The sequence below is a fragment of the Uloborus diversus genome, unplaced genomic scaffold (assembly GCF_026930045.1).
Source record: "Uloborus diversus isolate 005 unplaced genomic scaffold, Udiv.v.3.1 scaffold_13, whole genome shotgun sequence".
NCBI classification, from domain to species: Eukaryota; Metazoa; Arthropoda; class Arachnida; order Araneae; family Uloboridae; genus Uloborus; species Uloborus diversus.
This window is the reverse complement of record NW_026557987.1, coordinates 4,587,991-4,603,546: the sequence shown is the minus strand read 5'-3', so window position 1 is coordinate 4,603,546 and position 15,556 is coordinate 4,587,991. Positions and strand designations below refer to the sequence as shown.

Below are 15,556 nucleotides of genomic sequence, written 5' to 3'. Positions count from 1 at the left end.
GCGTTGATCGTCTGCTACGATCAACGCCCGCTGTTGCTAGGATATCCACCAGTCACATGGTTTGGTTTATGAGCAGCAAAAGGGTTGCCATAGCTCGGTCTACTCTTATTATTAGTCTATGTCTAAAATATTTGAAGTCTGTTGTTTTCCCTCTGACTCTGCAGACCTAGTTTCCAGTGAATATTTTAAGTATTTTTAGTGCATATATGCATGCATTTTTTCATGAGATTTCGTGCAAATAATTTTGACTCTAGCAACAGCTTCTTCTGTTTTATTTCAGTCATTATTGTCGACTACCGCTTTCGGCCTGGGGGCGAAATATTTTGCGTTCTACGAAGAGGTGGGGGTCGGAGTTCAGTGGTCCAACATCGCCATCTCTCCTGTGGAGGATGACGAGTACAGTCTGCGCAGTGTGGCCCTCATGATGATCACGGATGCTGTCCTGTACTCTCTTCTGGTTTGGTACATTGAAAACGTCCATCCAGGTTAGTTTCTGAGCAATATTTGTAACTGAATGCATTTTATGATCTTTTCGAAGCTACCGGGAATTAATTGCGGCAGACCCTCGTTTCATGCGGCTTTATTCTACGCCAGCGGTTCATAACCTTTTTAGTTCTGCGGCCCACCAAGTTTGAAGAAAATACTATTGAGGCCCAATAACTACTATATACTACTTGCACAGTCTAAATTTACTTTTTCGGGGAGGGGGCATTTGCTCATAACTGTCCTTAAGTGTAAATAATATACCGTATTTGGACTGAAAGTGTTCTGGAGATGTCATTTTCCTTCTCTCCTTATGTTACACCACTGATATAAATAACTACTATACAAGAACAATTTTTAAAATAATTTTTAAGGAAGAAAGTAACTTTTTATTGCATTCATTTAGCTGGTACAGCTCTAAGGAAAATCAAAAACAAGTCATCAAAGTTAAAGCTCCATGGGATTTTTGATGCTGTTACGAAGGACTTGATATCTGCATTGAAACTGGATAGTCTTAAATAGCTCGCTACATTCAATGCATTTCTACATTATTTTTTGAAAACTGCAATAAAAAGTCTCATTCAAATAGTAGGTTGTCGAAAAGCAGCTCTAGTCTCTCAATTACACTGATTTGTAATGCCAGTTCAGCAAAGGAGGAGCACTTTAAACTTGAAGCTAATGCTAGTTCGTTTGGCTATTTTCTTTAAAGGAGTTTCTGATTCATTAGATTTCATCTTCAATGATAGGAGAAGTTCCTAAGAAACATGAAAATTCTTCAGTTCCTTATTGTCGATAAGCCAGGTGGAGTTTTTGAGTGACGGTACATCTAATAAGTGAATTTTTGCAAAAAACGGAAATTAAGGCCTAACAGTCCTGGTTCATATTCTTGACCAGTGTCCACGGCCAGTAACATATTGTTCGCGGCCCACTTGTGGGCCGCGGCCCATGGGTTGGGAACCGCTGTTCTACGCGGTTCAAGATTTGACACTTTTTTAAAATTTTATGCAGATGAGTTTCGATTTTACGCGGATGCGGCAATGCAAGCAGATAAAATTCTCTCCTCTTTTAAAAGCCAAACTCCTGAGATTACAGATTGCACGCAATAAACTGCATTTTGGCGTGTTAATGATCGAGCATGGGTCACTGGAGAATGTTTTTGTGATTGGTTTCAAAGCTCTTTATATTAGTACAGTTATTAAAATCACATGATACAGAGCTCATTAGTAGAAGAGCTCTTAGGAGTGACAAAGGAGGTCGAAACCAACGAGGATACTGGCATCGATGACACTCGCCCAAAAACGTTCACACTGAAAATTTTGAGCCATTCCTTGACAATAGCAAATGGTGACCATCAGTGGCGCACACAAGGGAGGGGTCCGGGGGGTCCGGACCCCCCCCCCCCCCCCCCCCCCATAAGTCTTGTTGTTTTTCCCCCGATTGATTACGATTCTATGTATTTTGTACGTAAAATAATTTCCAAACAACGCAAACAATAACTTCAGTTTTAATAAATGGAAAAAATAAAATCCTTATGCTAAAAGATTTTTAAAAATATTATGCATTTTTCCTATAACAAATGACCTAAAAGAAGCAGAATGGTGATTATAAATGAACACACTATAATAACGATGTTTTTAGTTTTGTATTTATAGATTAAAATGAGATTCTATGAACTTCTGGTGCTTCTACAACGATGAATTTGCTTTGCTGAATGCATTTCTTAACTATAGGAAAAGTAAAAGCGTAAAATTATTTTGCTTTTTGGTAATTTGTTTAAGTATATTTCATTACAAAATGCTAATTATTTATTCTATAGTTTATTTTTTACTGTTTTCCGTTCACGCGAATCGACAAAACCAAGTCAATATGTTTGACGACGTATTGGGGTATAATATGAAAATGAGGCTTTCGATCTCGGACCCTCCCCTTGCAAAATTCCTGTGTGCGCCACTGGTGACCATGAATGTGTTAATGCTCTGCAAAGAACTACAGAGAAAATTTCTTAAAGACTGATAAGACTATACTAACCAGCTCCTTTTTATTAACACTAAATTAATGTAGGGTAAAAGCTCCAGTAGTCAGCCATTTAAGAGCTCGTTTTGCTTATCTTTGTTGACCTAGAAATTTCAGCAATCAATTATACAACAAAAACACTGTAAAACTTTAAGCCATACTTTTCTGATAGTGATTCACTAATTTGTTTCAGAAATAGAAACCTATTCATATTTAAAACCCAAGCTATTGTTAATACGAGAAAATACTCCAGTTGTCGGCCACTGAAATCCAGTGCTCGGCCATGTATGGACCCAGTAGTTGGCCGTTTCACTTTCATTACTCTTTTTGTGTATGTGTGTACAAACTTAATGAGAAACTTACAGCTCAGCATTGTACTTACAAAATAATTATTCAAATAATTACAAAGGAATTCTACATTCTTCATGTCTTCATAACATCTATGTTAATATTATTTTTCAAATTTCAAATAGTTTGGATATGCATTATGTGCAATACATTTTTATTATTTATCTTCTACATCACTTACTAAAGTGGTATCGTATACTGCGAAAATAGAAATTGAAGAATGGGATAGACCTTGGTTAAACCGGGTTTTTTCAGAAATGAATTTTGAAAACCAGGGGTCTGGCCAGAGGAAATTTGGGTCCGTTAACGGACCCTTCACAAAAATCTGATCAACCAAAGCGGACCTTTCACAAAATCCCGATCAACCAAAACGGACCCTTCACAAAATTCTGATAAACAAAAACGGATCTTTCACAAATTGTTTATTGGAAGAGCAAATGTCAAATCAAAATAATGCAGCATATTTCCAACGATAATGTTTGGAACTTTTTTTTAAAGTTTAATTAGAGGTATCAACTTATACAAAAAAAGAAAAGAAAAAGGCGCTCTTGTGACGCTCCTGCAAGCGATAAATAACTACTAAGGCCAAATAAATATAATGCTTTTTGTTGGTTTGTACGAAAGAAATTAACAGCTGAAAGTCAGTTTAGTTTATAATTTTGCTTGTTTGTTTTATGCAGCGGTGTTGTTGCAAACTTCTCTGAAAAAGTTAGTCGTAAGCACTTTTCTCCCCGCTCATGATTTAATAAACAATAATATACAGCGAAATGAACTTAGAACTGCAAAGGATAGTAGGGATGGGGGGGGGGGGGTGATCGCTTCAGATAGGGTTACCAACTTTAAACTTATTGCCACTTAGCGTCTGGCGGGTGTGATGTTTAACTGCTTATCGCTACTTAGCGTCTAGCGGGGGCGATGTTTAATTGTTATTTTGGGAGAAAGTTATATGGGTTTGATTTTTCGATGCTAAAAAGGATAATTAATTTTAAATAAACTCTTATTCATCATTTTTTTCTTTGGATGCCTACATTTTGAAAAGTGCAATCTTTTTAGATTTGATATGAGAATCATACTTTATTCTTTTTTCAAGCTAACTTCGCTTTATTAGGATGCAAATAAATGAAAAGTGTCTTTATTTTTGTAACAACGCTTATTTTAAGTTTTTAAAGTGGAATTTCATTTTCTTTTATGAGTCATAAATTTAAATGCTGAATCGATGGTTCATTTTTTATTTATTTATTTTTGATTCAACTGTGTCCAGACATTAATGAAATGTTTATCATAGGACTCTAAAGTGCAATTCTAAAATAATTTTATCAGAAATATTTATTTTACAAGCCGTTTTTATACTTTTGATGTTTTTACTTTGAGGATTGCGATCTGTTTGCATCAGCTATGGGAATCCGATTTTTCAAATTTTCAATATTTAGTACGCTTTGTTAAGAGGTAAACAATTAAAATATATCTTTATTTTTGTAAAAATCATGAAGTTTATAAATTTTAAACGAAATTTTGTGTTTTTTAACAATGTCTTGGTTCAAAAAGTTAAATGCTGAACCCCTGCCTGAACTTATTTATTACAATTATTTTAAATACTATACATATAACATTTCTAGTATAATTTAACATAATGTAGAATGGTAATTAAATATTGATATTTGAGGGGTACCCATCTCCCAAGAGCGATGCCGCCCTCCCCATACTCCAATACTCGAAAAACACTCAAGAATGATATTCTCAACAGAAAAGAGGGAAAACACACAACATTAAGAGTCAATGATGCAGTTTGCGCCATCTCAAATTCAAAAATTTCGTTTTCACAAAAAAAAATTTTTTTTTTTTTTTTTTGCAAAGTTTGATTTTTTACAAAAATAATTGATTTTTCACAAAAAAACGGACCTTGTGAAAAATCCTGGACAGACCCCTGAAAACATTAGAACTTGGATCCCCCCCCCCCTCACTGGTGCAAAAAAGGTTTCTTTATTAACTGTGCATGCTAAGATAAAGACTAAATAAAAAAGTTGATCGAGTTCATGATTGATAAAGAGTGAATTAATGACCGATATGACTGACATTTGACTGGTCCATGTTCATTAGAACGAAACTTCAACATGCAGAACATAAAATAACATTAAAGTTTTGGATACAACTTTATTTCAAAACAAAGTAAGTAAAAATCCATTCTTAAAGCACCTAAAAGATTAAATCAATCTAAATTTATCATAAAAAATGTACTTTGGTTATGAACGAACTGGAGCAAGACGAACTATGTTGGCAGGTTGGTATTTTCAAAGTTTTTCTGTGTAGTGGGGGGGGAGGGGGGTTGCAAAGCGTATGAATTCAATGCATTCATACTTTCTTTCAATGCATTCATTCTTTTCTATACAAGGAACAAGAAATCAATCTTTAGTTCCTTGTATAGAAAACCCAATGAATCAAATATTTGGTTAGAAGCAATAATAAGAAGTGGTACCAACGTTTGGAATAATTAGTCTAGATAGAATACAGGTTTCTTGAACCCCTTCGGTGAAGCAAATAGTTTAGCAAAATGAGCAATAGGAAGAATAACCACTGGTTTAACGCTCATTGAACTAATTTGACCCAACGTAACTATTGAAGTATTAGATCTTAATTCCTCACAATTTAATGTTTATTTATTGCCAATTCAATACAAATTGCAATCAGATAATTTTTTTTATTAGTTTCATCAACTTATGATTTCATAAAAAAATAAATAAATAAATAACTAAATAAAAAAAATTATTTGGTAATGACAAGTTCAGTATTAGAATTTATATTCTAAATGTAATGATGAACTAAATTTGCAACCTGTTTTAAACTTTTTTTTTTTTTTGAGAATTCTAAACTAAAATCAACATTAGAAGCAGTATAATGATGAAACGACTCTTTTTGTCAAAAAAGTTGAGGCACAAAATTTGAACGTTTTCTTTAGAGCAAATAACATTAGAAAAGGAATTTTACTCAAAACAGCTAAATTGTCGCTGGGTCAATACTTTATTTTAATTACCATTTGACGAACATTGGAAAATCCATATTAAGTACTTGGTCGACTACTGGGATTATCAATGAAACAGTGTAGAACTAGTGATCAATCTGCCATGGCTGACTATTGGAAATGCATAAGAATTCAGTACTCTAAAAAATATTGAGTCTAAGAAGTTTATTTTTTAATGGAAACGCTATGTTATACTATCTATTAAAACAAATGTAAAAGCCAATTTACAGTAGACCGAAAAAAGGAAGGGTGCTTAACATTTAAAGATGATATGTCTTCTTAACAAAAAAATAAGCAGAGTCGTAAACTAGAATAATGGGCACTCCATTTAAAATAAAATGACTCATTACTACTTAATAAAAAGTTCCCACAACTTTACTGTTCTTGGATGATAATTGGGGACAGGTAAAGAAATGTGGAATGCATCATGTCTGATTTTGAGTTATACATAGTCTATTTATAAGCAGTTTTATGTCCTTGTGGCTGACTACTAGAGACTGGCCGACTACTGGAGCACTTTCCCTGTGCGTTATGCATGTTGTGCATATATATCGATATAAGTACACATTAAACTTATTATATAACTAGTGGTACCCGCACGGCTTCGCCCGTAATAGCAAATTAAAAGGTCTTTTGGTTCGCCTGTATATTTACAAATGATGTGTAGTGAATTTTCTCACCAATTGGCTTGTGCCCACGTTACGGTTCCACGTCATGATAATTTCGTATCTCGCCCATTGGCTTGTGCCCATGTTACGGTTCCACGTTATGATAATTTCGTAATTTACTCGTCTATCTTTTGAGAATTTCGTTCTTAAAATTGGAATAGAAAAAGAACCACATCGAATTTTCGAAAAATCGCTTCGAGGTGCACACCCCCATGCTACATACTAACTTTGTGCCAAATTTCATGAAAATCGGCCGAACGGTCTAGGCGCTATGCGCGTCACAGACATCCTACAGACATCCTACAGATATCCTACAGACATCCAGACATCCAGACATCCTCCGGACAGAGAGACTTTCAGCTTTATTATTAGTAACTAGTGGTACCCGCACGGCTTCGCCCGTAATAGCAAATTAAAAGGTCTTTTGGTTCGCCTGTATATTTACAAATGATGTGTAGTGAATTTTCTCACCAATTGGCTTGTGCCCACGTTACGGTTCCACGTTATGATCATTTCGTATCTCGCCCATTGGCTTGTGCCCATGTTACGGTTCCACGTTATGATAATTTCGTAATTTACTCGTCTATCTTTTGAGAATTTCGTTCTTAAAATTGGAATAGAAAAAGAACCACATCGAATTTTCGAAAAATCGCTTCGAGGTGCACACTCCCATGTTACAAACTAACTTTGTGCCAAATTTCATGAAAATCGGCCGAACGGTCTAGGCGCTATGCGCGTCACAGACATCCTACAGACATCCAGATATCCAGACATCCTCCGGACAGAGAGACTTTCAGCTTTATTATTAGTAAAGAAGATTATTCGTCGCTGGAATGAAGTTTTTTTTTTTTAAATCTTTGGAACCCAACCCTTATTTTCAGACTACTATTAAGTCTTACGCTACTATTGAGTCGACTTATTAAGTACGCGGCATTTCCGTGGAACGTAACCCCCGCCTAAAACGAGAGTCTACTGTACTTTCAATCTTCGTCTCTTCCACCATTTCCTACCTTTTATGCATGAAGCCTAAGCATTTAAAGTATTAATTATTAAGCATGCATTGAGTTGAATTGTTGATTCAGAAAACCAGTTATCTCCACTTTTTTTTTAATCAAATTGAGATTATTTTACTTCCCAGTTCAACTGATGTAGACTCACCTTTTAGCCTGAAAATAAATCATCTCTTCCCATTAATTATAGAAAATATTTAGCATTGAATCCTCTATTTTGTTCAAAAATGTGTCATATCCTGAAGATGACGTGTTCTCTAACTTAACATGGAGGTTTCGGTGACACCAGGTGAAGTTAAAGTATCTCAATTCATTGGTTGTTTAAGTAAAGTAATGTTTGCTTTGTCGAAAAAGAAAAAAAAGCTCTAAAAGTTGCTCCGTTGACAGTAAAGAAAGCATGTTCATGAAAAGTTGCTATGGATTGGAAGAAACCTAGACATTAAGAAAGTTTTAAAATGAGAGATGCACCTAGTACCATGTTTTGCCGAGTACGAAAAACTTGGTTAAAAACTTTTTAACTGTAATATTTGAATTTTAGGCCAATTCAAAATAGAAAGTATTTATCTAATTTGTGAAATGTAATGGTATTTTCATGAAGTATTGTTGATTTTTCTGTATTAAGTATAATTATTAATTTCAAATGAATTAAAAATAAATAAATCATTCCAAAACTAAAACAAATTAATATAGTAAATAGCTAATTTGGTTTATATTTTTCTATAATTCTGCATAAATTAATAATTAATTTCTTTTCTGATGATTTAGTAACTGATAATCGTGGTAATATGTTATGTCATTAATAGAGAATCTTGCATTTACCTTACATACAAATTCAAACAAAATATCTTTTATTGAAATGACTTGGAATGTGATCAAATTAGTATGTAACAATTTGAATTTGTTTTGTACTATAGTTGTTTTGTACTGTAACTCTCCCATTATCAACATTTAAATTAGTGCACTATTTGGTTGCCAAATATTGAAGTATTCGGCCAAGTTGAATATTTGGTCTGTCTGCCAAATATGCAGTATACCAAAGACCAACCAAATTTGGTGCATCTCTAGTTAAAATACATCACCAAGTGATTTCTTGACTTTTTATGAAGAAATTTGTTTGTTGCCCAGCTCAGACTGTAACGATCTAGAACAGGATTGCTAAATTTATAGGTTAAGTTAAGCTTTTAAATTAACTTTGTTAACTGTTAGTACTGCTACAGTGGCAGAAATCTCTGTATCCATTCATTTTGTAGTGTATATGTTAGATTTTAATTCAGGTTTTCAATGAAAAATCATTAATACCCTCCCTTGGTAAACTACTGAAAAGTATGTTTCAAGTTTTTATCGGAAAACAAGTCTTCTCTTAATTTTAATTTTTTTAAAAATGAAACTAGAAGTGTTATCATCCCATAGAAGTGATGGAACCTTAAGTAAACTTATACTCTAGGGTAAAAAAAAAAGTCCTATATTTCAGATAAATATTGAATAATTTAGTTTTTTGTTTCTCCTGCAAAATTCAGGTTTTCAAACTCATCGTTTCAACTGTAGTTGCTTGTTTGAATTAATAGCTCTTTCTTTTACAGGCTCGTATGGTTTGCCGAAGCCGTGGTATTTTCCTTTCACCAAAAGTTACTGGTTCAGCAATTCTAAATCTGATCATGAGTGCAGTTGTTTGACCGACTGCTGGCGTTTTGTTTCTAATCGTAAAAAGTGGGGTCTCTCGGTTATTGACAATGAACAAGCTTGTGCAATGACCAATCGCACAGGTACTGTGTCTTTTTATTAGTTCTTTGGGGTTATTTAGTGTCTAAAGAGAAAAATATAGTTAATTGTACAAATACAATACAAACACAAATGTGGCAACCAGCAACAGGCTCTGGGCCCAGCTAGGCTGGTCCTAGTCAATTCAATAGTCCTCAGTGAAGATCTTTGGCCCTCAAAAGGCTATCTACCCCCTTGCTCTTTATGGCCTCCCCCTGTAAGATGTTCCAAGTGCCCACGACCCAACTAAAATGGCAGTTTTTTCTTGAAGGAGAAGGTTTCTTGAAGGAAAGGAGAACTTTTTTTGAAAAAAAAGTTCTCCTTTTTGCACATTTTGTACATTTGCTTTTTTCAGACAAAAAAGTTTTATCAAAATGTATGGGATTATGAAGTAAGAAATATTGATATATTCATAATTTTTACACATTTTAGAGTGTATTAAAGGATTTATTTTAATAGAATGGCAATTAATGAATTTGATTTCTTAATAACAGTAGAATAACTAGTGATGAGATGAAATACAAAAGTGAGCGCCAAGTTGCAGTTCTTGTTACTGTGTCATGGCCAACTAAGATTATGCTCGCAACAATTAAGTACATTTTCGAAATAGGAATTGTTATAGCAACTCCAATTTCTTTAGAGAGTTGGAATTTTAAAATGACAACTTTTTTCTGTTCAAATGTTCTTTGTCATTTGCATGTTCTTCGTTTATTATGTTCTTTACATTAGAATCTTTCAGTTGCTGGAATCAGGGTTCGTACGGGTCATGGAAATCCTGGAAAGTCATGGGAAAAAAATAACAGAATTTCAGACCTGGAAAAGTCATGGAAAATTGAAATTTTCATTGAAAGTCATGGAAATTTGTTTCAAGTCATGGAAGAATTTCTTGGACAAAGAGAAAGGAACAGTAGCTAAAGGAGCATTAGAAATCTTGAGTGATTTAACAGTATATAGCACATAAAAGCTATTAAAAGTGAAAAATTAAACGATCCAAAAATCAAATCTGAATTTTGAAATCTTTGAATTTTTCATTGCATCCACTTCTGTCGCAGCCGCTTGCCATTTTTTGCGATGTGATTTTACTGCCTGGATATCACTTGTTTTGAATTTTCTGTTATTTTCAACACTTCTTATGTTTCATATTCTGTAGTAGCAAAATTTCACATTTTTAGTTTTGCCACGCCCACTCACAAAAAAAGCAATTTAATTGCATGCGAGTTCGATTCCATCACTCGTAAGAACTTAATTATTAAATTTATCAGAGTTTATCTTAATTTGTTGAATGTTTTAGAAAATAAAGATCTTAAGTCAGGCAATAGAATACAGAAAAAGAGGAATTCTAATGCTCTAAAACAGTAGTGCTCAACATACGGCACGCAAAACTATGCAACCCACTGCTACGTTCAATGTCGGGAATTTAACGTGTCCTGGAATTTCTGAACCTATTAATTTATATGCATTTAAAAATATGCAAATTTGTAAACAAAACAAATATACTTTTGAATCAGAAGATTGATTCATTACTGAATGGTTTTTTCAAAAAAGATCTGGTTTAGAAACATAAAGAACTAAACTATGTGGCTTCAAACCACCAAACTTCAAAGAACCAAAATATTGTCAAGTTATGTGGATGATTAAAGGCACTGTTGACACTAAAAGGTAACTTTTGAAGCACATTTATTGAAACTTAGTGATGACTCATTCAACCTTTGTCCCATTCAATATCATTCTGCCTGTTTTTAAAAAAAATATCCGACATTTAAGCATCATCATATTCGCTTCACTGCATTTTTACTTTACTTAAATTTATATGATGAAGACAAATAAGAATAGTTTAGCTTTTTAAGTGTGCACTTATATTTTTCCCATTACGAGTAAGTGCTTCAATGAGGCTGTTGCATTCAGACCTGTATAGACGTTTTGCTAAAGCTCATTTCCAAATACTATCAAGTTTGAGATTAAATAGTGCGATTCTCTTCGTGTAACGAGGTCATGAAAATTTTCATTGACGTCATGAAAAAGTCTTGGAATTTTTTCATCCAAATAGAGTATGAACCCTGTAGAATTTTAAGTTATAAGTACTAGTTTACCAACAAATTATACCAACTATATTTTGTTGAGTTATTTCTAAAATTGAGTTATTTTTCAAATGTTAGAAATAAATTAGAGAATTTGTGTTTGAAGTTGTAAAATATCCAGGGATCTGGATTCGGAGCCTGACTGATTTTGGGGTTAGGGGGTGGTAGTCAAGAGTTGAAAGTTTGATAGACTCTGTTATATTCCTTCTAAGTACCAGTGCTTGCGAAATCAGAGTTGGGCTAGGTTTGGGGCAAAAGGAGTCGGAGTCAAAGACTCTAGAATTCCCGCAGTCGGTTATTTCCCGTCAACCCTGCAGCCCTGAAAGTTTTACTGCACAGCATACATATTTAACAGATTAAACTTTTTATTGAATGTTCTTATTAATTTTCAAGTATATCCTTTATGAATGGCTAAACGTGTTCTTTTATTTATTTATTTATTTTTCTATTTAGCTGATAATCAGTACTTTGAACCAGATCCAGCCAACCTTCCACTAGGAGTGTGTGTTGAAAATTTAGTCAAGGTAATTAATTTATTGAGCCGATATTAATTTTTAATGATCCATTTATTAATACAGTAGAACCTCCATCATCTGTATCTCCGATTAATACGGATCAAATTTGTAAGGTTTAAAAAAAATGTATATTCACTTAAACAGTAATTTAAAATTATGATGTCGAGATCGAAACAATGAGTGTGCTAAAGCTTTGCTTTTATTTTGATAGATCGCTCAATAAATTATAGTAATCTAACAAACAACATGGCATACTTAGAGTGTCAGTCCAACACCACTGCAGCTGAACTGACAGTACTGTGTTGTTTTGTTACAAAGCAGTTTTTTTTTTTCTGTTATAAAAGGTGTTTGCTTATTTAAGAATTTGCTTTGCTTATTGGTCCCAGTTAGTCCAGATGAATGAGGTTATACTGTGGTAATATTTTCTATGATCTTGTTTTTGTGATTTATATGTATGCTATTACAATTATTTTTCTAGGTGTATAAATCTGGAAATAAAGTGGCTGTCAATAAGTTAAGTCTAAATTTGTATGAAAATCAGATTACTTCATTTCTTGGGCATAACGGAGCTGGAAAAACTACCACAATGTAAGAAAGATTTATTTTTTCCTTTTTGCTATGCTAGTTTGTATTTTTGTTAACATGCTCTTTTTGAAAAAGTATACTTCAAACTAAACTAGTATGTTGTGGCCATCACGAAACTTTCTTCTATATTTTTCTTTTTTTTTCGATCCCTCCCCATGCTTGACGAGGAAGCAATATTCCCAACAAAAACAAAATTACACATGCGAAAACTTGACGACCATCCCAATGTCTGAATTATTGCAAAAGCAAAGCAAAGAGCAAAAATTGAAAGTTATTTTAAAAGCCTTGCTTGAATTAATTACAAATATTTTATTTGTTAACAAACATAAGATGGCAACAGTTAAAAATATTAAATCATTGAGATAATATTTCCGATCATTTCCAAGCAATTAAAATCACGAGAAATACGCAGACGACAATCTATTACGATTTAACTTTCTTATTGTTGCATTAATAAAGCTATTTTTATTCAAAAAAAAAATCAACACCTCTTGGAGCGATTGGCGTCAAAATTGAACCAAAGCCTGTTTACATATGGATTCTCATATATTCCAAATTTCAACCAGAACGTAGCATTACTTCTTGAGATAGGGCACTCACAATGGAAAAAAAGAACGGGCAATTGCACTACCCCCTTTTTAGCTGTTGACACCAAAATAAAATCAGCTCTTATACCCACTAAGGGCTACTTGCCGATAAATTTTTCTTTCATTCCGTTCGTAATTTCTTGAGATACAGCAGTCTTAATTGACGACAAAAAACATTCTATAGCTCAACCCCGTTTGAGTTATTGACACCAAAATTGAATCAGCACCTGTTCCTGTTAATGGCAACATATGGAACAAATTTTGTTTGATTCCGCCAGTTACTTCCTGAGGAATAGCAAGCACGCGTAACTCGAAAAACGTCCCATTGCTCCACCCCCCTTGGAGGAATTCGCGCCAAAAACCAATGGGCACAAGTTCACATAGGGGCACATATGTGTACCAAATTTCGTTGGATTTCATGCGGTAGTTTTTGCTGTAGAGCGGCCACAAAAAAACTGGTCACACACAGACGTGACACACACACACACAGACAGATAGACATTTTCCAAAAATGGTCGAAATGGACTCGGCACACCTCAAAACGTTCAAATCCTTCGAAATTCGAAAATTTGCACGACTCCAATACTTTCTTCTATATATTAGATATAGAAGAAAGTAAAAATACATATACAGGGTGTTCCGTTTTAACCTGCAAAACCTTTATTTTCGCAACCGTTAATTCTAGATGTATACAGTAGACCCTCGTTTTGCGCGGGTTTAATATACGCAGTTTCAATTATACGCGGCTTAGGATTTGACACCTTTTTTTAAATTTTATGCGGATGAGTTTCGGTTTTACGCGGATGCGGCGATGCTAACAGATAAAATTTTCCCCTCTTTCAAAATCCAAACTCCTAAAGATTACACGTAATAAACTGCATTTTGGCGTGCTAATAATCGAGCTTGGGCCACTGGAGACATTTTATGTGATTGGTTCTAGAGCTCTTTCCAGAAGTAAAGTTATTAAACTCACACAGTTCAGAACTCTCTGGACGAAGAGCTTTTGGGAGTGACAAAGGAGGCCAAAACCAACAAGGATACCGACGTCGGTGACGCACAACCAAAAACATTCACATTGAAAATTTTGAGCCATTCCTAGAGAATAGAAATGATCTTTCTGATTTGTCAGTGAAGGAAGAATCTATCATGGAAATGACGCAAGTGATCATGGATGCGTTAGTGCTCTGCAAAGAATTACAGAGAAAAATTCTTAATGACTGCCAAAAGACTATCATAGCCACCTCTCTATAAACAGGACACGAAATTAATTTATGTTAAATTTATGCATATGTTGTTCATAAACAGGGGCGTAGCTAAGGGGGGGGGTTTTGGGGACAACCCCCCCCCCCCGAAACGTTAGTCTCAAAAAAAAAAAAAGAGAAAAAGAAGAGAGAAGAGAAAGAAAAAAAGAGAAAAGGAAAAAATTCCAAGCGATTATATATATATATATATATATATATATATATATATATATATATATATATATATAAAAGAAGTAACCCCCCCCCCCCCCCGAAAGTCGGGTCTAGCTACGCCACTGTGCATAAAAGTCGATATAAGTTTGCATTAAAACTTGTTATACAATTAGTCATCACTAGAATGAAGTATTTTGTTATCTACGGAACCAAACCCCTATTTTAACCCTAGTATTAGGTCTCAATTTACGAGGTTTCGATTTACGCGGCATTTCCGTGAAACGTAACCCCCGCGTAAAACGAGGGTCTACTACTTCTATTTGCAAAAATGTTCAAAATCAGATGCAGAGTTAAGATATTGAACATTTGAAGCAAGAATAAAAATGAGTCAAAAAATACAAAATTTAACTTTTTATATGGTCCCCAGGTCCCCTAACTTGTGTTTAGGGAAATAATCTCCATTGAAAAATATTTCCAACACAAAAAGTTTGAAATTAGTACAACCAATATTCATCGAGATATGAAATGCAGCGTTTTGTGACTTACACCACTTTTTACTCTCTGTCAATAACACCTTTTAGGGGAAAATATAAACTTTGAATTGGAATATCTCCTTGAGTTTTGGTCGCACAAATGTCAAGTTTTTGTGTCAGTAATAGTTTTCAATGGAGATTATTTCTCTAAATATTAGTTAGGGGACCAGGACCCCTGTAAAAAATTAAATTTTGTATTTTTCGACTCTTTTTTTTCTTGCTTCAAACTTTCAATATCTTTACTCTGCATCTGATTTTGAATATTTTTGCAATTGGAAGTTTACATCAAGGACTAACGGTTGCGAAAATAAAGGTTTTGCAGGTAAAAACAGAACACCCTGTATATACATCTCTTCACTAACTAACATCAAAATTCGTGACTCACAGCTTTTTGTCTATTTCGTTGTGATTGTTGTAAAAGCCGTTCACTAAAATCCATATTATTTTTATAAATTACAGTAACAAAAATAATTTTTAGTCATTTGTTTGCCGATTTTCAACACTGGGATGGAAAAATGATTAATTAATGGGGCATTCCAAGGTATTT

At 34.0% G+C, this 15,556-nt stretch overlaps 1 protein-coding gene across 1 annotated transcript in view; it reads left to right on the top strand.

Moving 5' to 3' along the window:
• The window catches only part of LOC129232628 (ATP-binding cassette sub-family A member 2-like), a 209,429-nt gene that overhangs the window by 89,583 nt on the left and 104,290 nt on the right, over window positions 1-15,556 (top strand). The window contains exons 20-23 of the mRNA XM_054866761.1: window positions 281-485; window positions 9,119-9,301; window positions 11,828-11,898; window positions 12,368-12,477. Of these exons, the coding sequence (XP_054722736.1) occupies window positions 281-485; window positions 9,119-9,301; window positions 11,828-11,898; window positions 12,368-12,477 (569 nt within the window). The remainder of the gene's footprint in view (window positions 1-280; window positions 486-9,118; window positions 9,302-11,827; window positions 11,899-12,367; window positions 12,478-15,556) is intronic.